The sequence below is a fragment of the Sinocyclocheilus anshuiensis genome, unplaced genomic scaffold, assembly GCF_001515605.1.
Source record: "Sinocyclocheilus anshuiensis isolate Anshui unplaced genomic scaffold, SAMN03320099.WGS_v1.1 scaffold813, whole genome shotgun sequence".
Lineage (NCBI taxonomy): Eukaryota > Metazoa > Chordata > Actinopteri > Cypriniformes > Cyprinidae > Sinocyclocheilus > Sinocyclocheilus anshuiensis.
In genome coordinates this window covers 1532028-1540869 of record NW_015540942.1, presented here as the reverse complement: position 1 = coordinate 1540869, position 8842 = coordinate 1532028, and the positions used below count along the sequence as shown (strand labels likewise).

General features: G+C 39.1%; 2 protein-coding genes across 6 annotated transcripts in view; one reads left to right on the top strand and one right to left on the bottom strand.

Moving 5' to 3' along the window:
- Positions 1-373: 373 nt before the first annotated feature.
- LOC107689706 (primary amine oxidase, liver isozyme-like) lies at positions 374-3626 on the bottom strand. The gene is given in 4 exon segments (XM_016487825.1): positions 374-655; positions 749-881; positions 980-1265; positions 2025-3626. Coding segments are annotated over 4 exon segments (2262 nt in total). The 5' UTR covers positions 3586-3626.
- A 3595-nt stretch (positions 3627-7221) lies between these two features.
- The window catches only part of LOC107689639 (next to BRCA1 gene 1 protein-like), a 22107-nt gene continuing 20486 nt past the window's right edge, over positions 7222-8842 (top strand). For 4 of the 5 annotated variants that reach the window (XM_016487729.1, XM_016487728.1, XM_016487730.1 and 1 more), the window contains exon 1: positions 7535-7702. In XM_016487729.1, the coding sequence (XP_016343215.1) occupies positions 7601-7702 (102 nt within the window). In that variant the 5' untranslated portion in view covers positions 7535-7600. Of the gene's footprint in view, positions 7403-7534; positions 7703-8842 lie in introns of those variants that run through there. The other variant, XM_016487727.1, reaches the window with a different exon arrangement.

Here is an 8842-nt window from a genome sequence, read left to right as displayed (position 1 = left end):
TATACAAAAAAAATCTATATGTAGTCAGCCTTCACATTTTATTCCTTGGATGAACATTTTCATAAAAATAAGAGTGCATTTGGTGAGGTGTTCTATCAATCTATTTAAATTTTCCTAAATTTCTCTTTATAAAGAGTTTGCACTGTATAATAAAGTCTCTAAAGGAAGAATATCACCTAAATAATATGCTAATTTAATAGTCTAAAACACATCACACAATCATTTTGCTACACACTTAGAGAATATTCATAATATTTACATAAAAAGCTACAAAAGCAGGAAAGTGCTTGTCAAAACTTGGTTGGCTCAACCAATCAGAATCAAGGACCGGAACTATCCGTTTTATAATAAGAAACAACCTGAATTAGGATCCTTACTCAAACTTCATAACACCTTCAAAGCCATGGTAAGTGAACGGCTCCAGTGTGGAACTGCAGTGATCCTTTTCCAGACACGCCATTTTGTTGTACTCACAGTCACTCTCAGAGCCTGGACCAAAATACACTCCATCAGGTGAGTTGATGGACGGATCTTCATTAAAATAGTTGTGCGGCCTAAGGATGACACCGCCACCATTGCCTACAGTAACCGTGTTGGGGATGTCTTCTGCATGCGTAATGTGTAGGAAACCGGTGGTCACCCAGGCAACCAAGTCCTTTAGAAGACATAATGAAGTTTAAGTCATAATTTGCATTAAATAAAAGTATCTGCTGAATAAAAACATTCTGATGAAGCGGCCCATTAATACCTCGTTGACGATCATCTCATTATCGTCAATATATTTGCTGAAGTCAACAAATGGGGACCACATGTAATTCTGATTGTACAGACTGCTACTAGTCTGCTCTTCATCTTTATGCTTGGTTATAGCAACTTTATACCTAGAAGAAAAAAGAAAGTGAATGGGAGATAAACAACACATCTAAAATATACATGTATCTCATTATTGTGTGCATGACTCAATACACTGAGGCCTTACCGAGCCCAGGATATGGACTTCTCTACGGACTCACTTTCAGGGAGGTGATCTCCAGCAAAACTCACCACCTGAAGCCTGTAAGAGCGATGGTGGCCCCACTGATTAGTCTGATTACTGGCTATATGAAGGTAGCGGGGTGTTTTGGCACTATGAAGCAAAGCTGCTTCTTTTTCTGTCTTGATTTGCTGCTCCACCAGTTGTGGTATCTTTGCTTTCTCTGAGGGCATCTATGGCAATGGCACTTCCTTATACACCATGTCTTTAGTCTGAAATACATTCTTCACACCTTCAAAAAAGTAAGAAAATGTTTTAAAACTGTTTTGGGACTTTTAACAGTACTTTTTTTTTTCTGTGGTATTCTCTGGAAGCTGATGGCCATATTTAGCTTTTCTATATAGTCAATTCCATGTGAGATCATTTTCATTATGACCAAAATGAAGGAACCCACAGAATCAAGACTCTGCTGTAGACCATTGTGAGATCCTTAAAGGGATAGTTCACCCAAATATAAATAGTCTGTCATCATTTACTCCTCATGTTGTTCCCAATGTTGTTCTGTATGATGTTCTTATGGCATAATGAAAAATATCTGTCTGTTATTTGCCCATAAAATGACTTTAATTATATAATTAAATGTATATTTTGGGCAAACTATAGCCTATCCCTTTGATAATATGAAACAATTCATAAATATTGGCAAGTGACATTAATATCCTTACGCCAGTCATCTTTATATCTTGAAATAGCCAAATGAAGGGTGTGGATGACATTTCTCAAAGTCGTAGTCAAGTCCAGCAACATACAGACAAATGAAAAGCCTATATTATGCTGTTTAATGTTACAAATTTTCCCAATGTTACCCGCTATTGGCATGTGACATGTCACAAAATGTCAACACCTAATAAAAGTTTTTATTTATTTATTTATTGGAAATGTTCAGTGGCTGATATCTCCACTGAGTAAAATGTAATTAATGTGACTGTAAATAAAAGTGAATCCATGTTACTGTTACTTTAGTAATGTGCTTGCTTGTTTTAGCTCTTACCTAAAATATCCAGGTCGACTTTAAAGTTGATAAAATGAGTATGGATATTTCCAAGGACATTCTCTGCAACCTGGTGGCCGTACTGCAAATTTCCATCAACCTTAAAGGAGGATGATATGTAGCCAGTGGCGTGAACTCTAGCTTCCACGGAGCCGCTTTGATAGAAAATAAAGTCCCATATGTAATCATAGTTCCCTATTGCAGTAATAGTGCGGAACACCAGAGCGCTGTTTGCCATCCCACCAAACCCATTATGAAAGAAATCTGAGAAATGCCGTCTGAAAGGTCGCCCAATGTCATGTTCAAAAACACAGATGGAGTTTCTGTAACGCTGCGTGACGTTGGTGTCAATATAGCGGAACGTGTCTACAAAGGTGGCAGCGTACGGACAGTCGATCCCACGCACGAGCTCGTGAGCGAAGCGACCGATTCCGATACTTGAGTCTAGGAACTTCGTGAGGATCATCCCCGGCGTAACAGAGCCGTAGACAGACATCGCCTCCTGCACGCCGAGTTCGTACGCAATCCTTTCTCCTTTAAAACGAACATCAAACACACGCATCCCAGTCAGAGCGCTCAAACCAAACGCGAAGCTCCAGTCCAGATAAATCACCTGGTTGTTTTTAACGCTGTAACGTTTCCCTTGAAGGTAATACTGCTGTGGTCCTAAACCAGAAGGCTTTTTCCTTGGCTTCAGCGAAGCGTAATTTGGGATTTCTTTGTAGACTATCTTTTTTAAACGGCCCGCTTTGTAAATTGCCACAAACTCATCAATGGTGTCAAAGTATTGACCGTTGTACAACAACCTGTCAACCGTCCAGTTTGACGAGTTGCTGCTTTCGTGATTGATCAGCATCTCGAAGCCCACAGGATGGATGTACATGCCACTGAAATCGCGGAAAAAGGAGATCCAGGTCTTGCGGTCTCCACTTCTGATGCCTCTCGGCATACTTTCAAACGTCAGCAGCTCCCTTTGTTTTGGGATATAACCAAAACTTTCCGTCAGAGGTTTTTCAAGTTTTTGGAAAACGTGATTAAGGAGCGTGAAGAGCTGCACATACTCTCCAATTGTCACCGTACGGGCTGTGAAGGGTAACTCCGAAGTATTGTACTTGTACTGAGTAACATCACGATGCTGCAGTCGACCAGATAACGGTCCCACCACGTACTCCTTCAGGTAACCGCGCTCAGCATAGAACACAAGGACGCTCGCTTCGCGGGGGGGTTTCTGTCCGCTGGAATCCAAGTAGCGCAGCACATCAGCCTTCTTCGGGAGCGAGAGGTCAATTAAAAAGATGAAATTCTCCGAGGGCTTTGCTATGAACGAATGGGAGATATTTAAGTCTTTTTGGGCCCACATGTAGTCGCGAACAGACTTGTACTCCTCTGCTGTTAGGTCCGCAAAAACCAGACTTTTATCTGAGTGCCTGAATTGTAGAGACTTTTGCGGCTGGGACATACATTTTGGAAGCCTATTTGAATTTAAGCATATCAACACGATGTTGATGATTACTGAGATGAGTCCCAGAAGTATCAATACGTATTTTAACAGAGAATTCATTGTTGTAGCGACTACGCCTCTCTTGCTTGAGGGCAAAGCTCGGTCTCCAGCGTGAGAGTGCAGAATGGATCTCAGATACTACAGTATGCTGGTAGTAAATGTTATAACCACACCCACCTGGGCTGCTCCCCTAAAGTTCAGACACGACCTCAGTGCTTTAATTAATATTTATCCATTTTACATTAGTTTTATTATCAATGCATGACCCTTTCTATGAATAAATCTGTCTAAGAGCCACATTGTGCGCAATTTTAGTGATCCTTGAATTTGTATGTTTCAGTAGCACTCTAAATTGAATGTGCATATTTTAAAAGAATGTCAGATGCAGCTTTTTATGTAAAGGTTTCTTGACATTTGGATGAATCTAGTTAGTACAACAGAATAAACCTTTAACTTTTACAGATAAAAGCTTAAAATTGTGCATTTTATATATATTTTTTCTCACAGAAATTTAGCTAAATTGGTAAATGCTATTGGACTAAGTGTGAAACAAGCAATGAATAAGCAATGTTAACTCAACAAGCAATGTTAACTGTACACTCGCTTAATTAAAATATTTGCACAGCCTGTGGAATTCCAGACATGAGTTATTTTTTTCCCTGGTTTCATCATTTGAATCTAAGTTCATTTCCTTTGAGGGGAGGAAGGAATGTTGCTCAACAGTTCTCAGGTTTATTTGGACATGCGCCATTTGTGCTTCAGGAAAATAATTAGATTTCTTGATAAGGTGTGAGTAATACAGAAAAGCCTTTTTTCTAATGATAATAGCTTTGATTCGGGCTCCATCTAGTTCTTAGAAACACATTTGAATAAATATAAAACAGGAAATGCCTTTGTATAGAGGAAAATTATGTGTGACCAATCCAAAGTTAACTGAGGGTCATAGTACAATACAAAAACTCCCTCATGCAGACAACAATGTTCTTTAAACAAAAGTTACAACAAAAAATCTGATTGTATTTGTATGTATTTTAGATTTATGATATCTCCAACCAAGTTCCCATTTTCATCGGACATTCAAAGAATATATAGCAAGGACTCCATGCAGTTTATTCATCTTACCCATTTTTTGTGAGTAATCCTCATTAAATGAAGATCCTGTTTAAACAATATTGTAGTATGCACTAAAAGCATCTATCAAATGCAAAAGTGTAATATAGCCTAAGTACATATTGTTTTAGGATAATACTGGCTAAGAAATCAGATAACAAACCAGGAGGATTCATTGAGAAATGCACTTCAATTACACTTTTGCATATGTATGTTTTTAAATTATACACTATTTATATTCATAAAGATGATGATTCAGGAAACAATATTTGTTTACCATTCTTTGTCAAGGTAGGGACTGTTGAAATTAGAATATGTCACTTCAATTACACTTTTGCATACGTATGTTTTTAAATTATACACTATTTATATTCATAAAGATGATGATTCAGCAAACAATATTTGTTTACCATTCTTTGTCAAGGTAGGGACTGTTGAAATTAGAATATGTTTTTTTATAAGTAATTTAGTGGCCGATGGTGACCTTAAAATTCAAGCAGCAAAAAGTTCTTCCTGAATCTGGTTTTTGTTTGCAGATTAAATTACTCCTTACTCCATCAGGACTTTCTGCAACAATGCTTTTTTTTCTCTCTCTCTCAGGAAGCCCCAGTACTGCACTTGCAGTGTAGACTTAAAGTTAAAATCACAAGTCTGTGCTGCAGATATGAACTGCAGATGTTGTGCCAACAGCAGAGTGACCTGGAGATTCTACGCTTGTCCTGAGAAGGGTCTCGTCTGTCTGATTGCATCACAGTTGTTTAACATTCATGTTTAAACATCTCTTGTGTGAACTCTGTTTTGCAATGGGCTGTGTGGTTTCCCCATCATAAGGGGGAGGACAAAAGAGAAGGGAATTTTTAATGTAAAAAAAGTGTATTCCTTGGATATGCCCTGATCTAGGATAAATCAACAAATACAGCTCAAGATAAATAGTAAGAAAAAAATATCAATGCAAAGCACCAATATTAAATTCACATCATAAATGTGTTAATCAAAAAACACAATCTTGTGCCACCAGAAAAATCAGGCCAAAAAGCCAATGGAATGGTATTGCCCCCTGCTGGTCATATAATTTACTGCAGTGGAATTTACTTGGAAAAAATAGATTTTTCCCCCTCAGGAAATCAAAAAACACAATCTTGTGCCACCAGAAAAATCAGGCCAAAAAGCCAATGGAATGGTATTGCCCCCTGCTGGTCATATAATTTACTGCAGTGGAATTTACTTGGAAAAAATAGATTTTTTTCCCCCTCAGGAGAGTTTAAAATAGACACAAATGAAAAATAAACATATAGACACACATAGTATACTAAATTGACTTAAAATGATCAGATAGATGAAGAATCAACTGATGAGTGATCAACAAAGTGATACTGATACAGTGAACAGATGTTTTAAGAGAAAGGTAGAGAAACAGGATAGATCACATTAACCTCTCGCATAATATGCTTGCTAACAAAGAGCGACGCAAAAACATTGGTATGCCTTGCGTATAGTGCGCAACAACTTACAAAACAAGTCATTTTCCACCATATGATTTGTAGTTTGCTTCACCTAAAACACTTATACAAATACGAAGGAATAGGAAAGCCATGCTACGATGAAAGCAATTTACGTGAATTTTACGTGAATGAATGTGTTACTATCAAATCTGGAAAAAAACGTATTTTTGACAATTACAAAAAGTGTTGCGACAGTACCCAGCACCCACAATACCCTGACAAGAAGAATAGCTTACGTTAAAAACAATATATAAGGCCATAAAAAGTAGTAACACAGATTTTCATCAAAATTGTAGGCTACTAAGCAAATTCATTAAGAGACATTCTATTCCTTGACGTGACAGAACGTTGCTATGCAACAAAAACAAAAATCTACTACGGCTGCTGCGCAGTGAAGCTTTACGTCATAGCTGTCATTACATGTCATTACGTAGACGCCTGTAAATCTGTAATGACCAATCAGAAGCCAGGATCGGAACTTTAAAAAAAACAAACAACTAAATACAGCCCGGCCATAAAAAGTAGTAACACAGATTTTCATCAAAATTGTAGGCTACTAAGCAAATTCATTAAGAGACATTCTATTCCTTGACGTGACAGAACGTTGCTATGCAACAAAAACAAAAATCTACTACGGCTGCTGCGCAGTGAAGTTTAACGTCATAGCTATCATTACATGTCATTACGTAGACGCCTGGAAATCTGTAATGACCAATCAGAAGCCAGGATCGGAACTTTAAAAAAAATAAACAACTAAATACAGCCCTTGGAAAGTAAATATGTACAGTTCACTTGCTGGGTGAATAGACAATAGGCTATTTATCACTGTACAGTACCACACACTAACCAACTTTATTCTTTATTATTTATGGATCAAATTATTGACGATAACAGTATTTTGTAAATATTGTGCTAAGTAAATATTTTACATTAACATTCACGATTTTACCCTTTGAACCGATTAAAATGAAACTGCACATTAGATTGTTTCGCTTTGAGTGACGTCAGACATTTTCCTGTCAGCTGATGCGGTGGGCGTGTTTGCGTCGCTGATGTAAACAGAAAGGACCATTTTGAGCAGAGAAATCTAGAAGCCAGGACACAGTAACTCATCAAAGCCTTTCTGTTTTCACCTATGCAACGCCTTAAATAGTACTCGCGCCATGGACTTCTATATCAACCTGAAGGTGAATTTTCGAGGGAATGCGAAGAGTTTCTTGCTGTCTGGCTCGGAGACGAAGAGCTGGGAGTCTATGGAGGCCATGGTAAGCAGAGGATGATGAGGAGATGTCAGTCTGACCACTCACCTTGATGCCGCAAAGCCTTTCACCCCGAAGTCTGCCTCATGCGATTAGAGTAGGATTACTAGACATTTTTTGTGACAATCACTACTCCCAGGACACAGTAACTCATCAAAGCCTTTCTGTTTTCACCTATGCAACGCCTTAAATAGTACTCGCGCCATGGACTTCTATATCAACCTGAAGGTGAATTTTCGAGGGAATGCGAAGAGTTTCTTGCTGTCTGGCTCGGAGACGAAGAGCTGGGAGTCTATGGAGGCCATGGTAAGCAGAGGATGATGAGGAGATGTCAGTCTGACCACTCACCTTGATGCCGCAAAGCCTTTCACCCCGAAGTCATCCGATGTCTGCCTCATGCGATTAGAGTAGGATTACTAGACATTTTTTGTGACAATCACTACTCAATGTGCTGCTTCGACGAGCGGAATGGCGTAAAAGCTTAATCATTTAGAAAGAATGGGCTAAGCGACCATTTTGATACGAAAGCCCACGAATTAAATAGCAGCCATATTTATATCTAAAAAAATACATTATATCTGACGTGAGCATACCTTCCATCGATTAGACGACAATTACAAAGGGGCTTAGCAGACTGTGAGGAGAGGAAACACCTGTCAGGTCTGTAGATCTCAGCACTAAGCTGTCTCAAAACCTTCTAAGTTCCCTTACTACACAGTATGATTGGCGCATAGATACCCAAATGCTGTCCAGGTGTGTAGCTCACTAGGTTTTGAAACACTGACTGCAAATCTGTTTCAAGCAAATGCCATTTGGTGGTCTACTTGTAAGCATCGTGTAATCGTGTCAGTTTGGAATAATGAACAGCCAGAAGTTCGACGTGGCGATAGGCCAGTCAGGGTCTATATCACCCAATGGGTTTATTTTGGGATAGCACTGTACATTATCTCATTTATTACAAGGTTACTTACCAAATAAGTACATTACTATTATAAAATAATAATTTGAGTTTACAGTTACCTAATTTGCTTACTAGTGGAGACCGCGGAGAAACCGAGAACACCAGCAGGAAACAGGTTGCCCGGGTGAAAGGTCGGTTATGCCGAGTTCACACTGCACGATTTTCAAAGACGTCGCATCACTGTTGGTTTCACACTGAACGACTATCTGGGGTAGCATTCAGTTGTTGCTGTGTTCACACTGCACGATGGAACGACGACAGGAGGTTACACACTGCATGACTTTACAATAGGAAGAATCGCCGACAGCTCTGTCTGGTGTCACGGATTTGGCAACACTGGTCCGCAAACGACGTTTCATATAACTCCTCCCCGAACTTCCCGCTGGCCTGTATCTTGGTCTCTCATTGGCTGTAGGTCATCGCCGATGTAGTTTTCAGTCAGAAATCATTGCACACAGCGTGATTGTTAATCGCCGACACCTCCA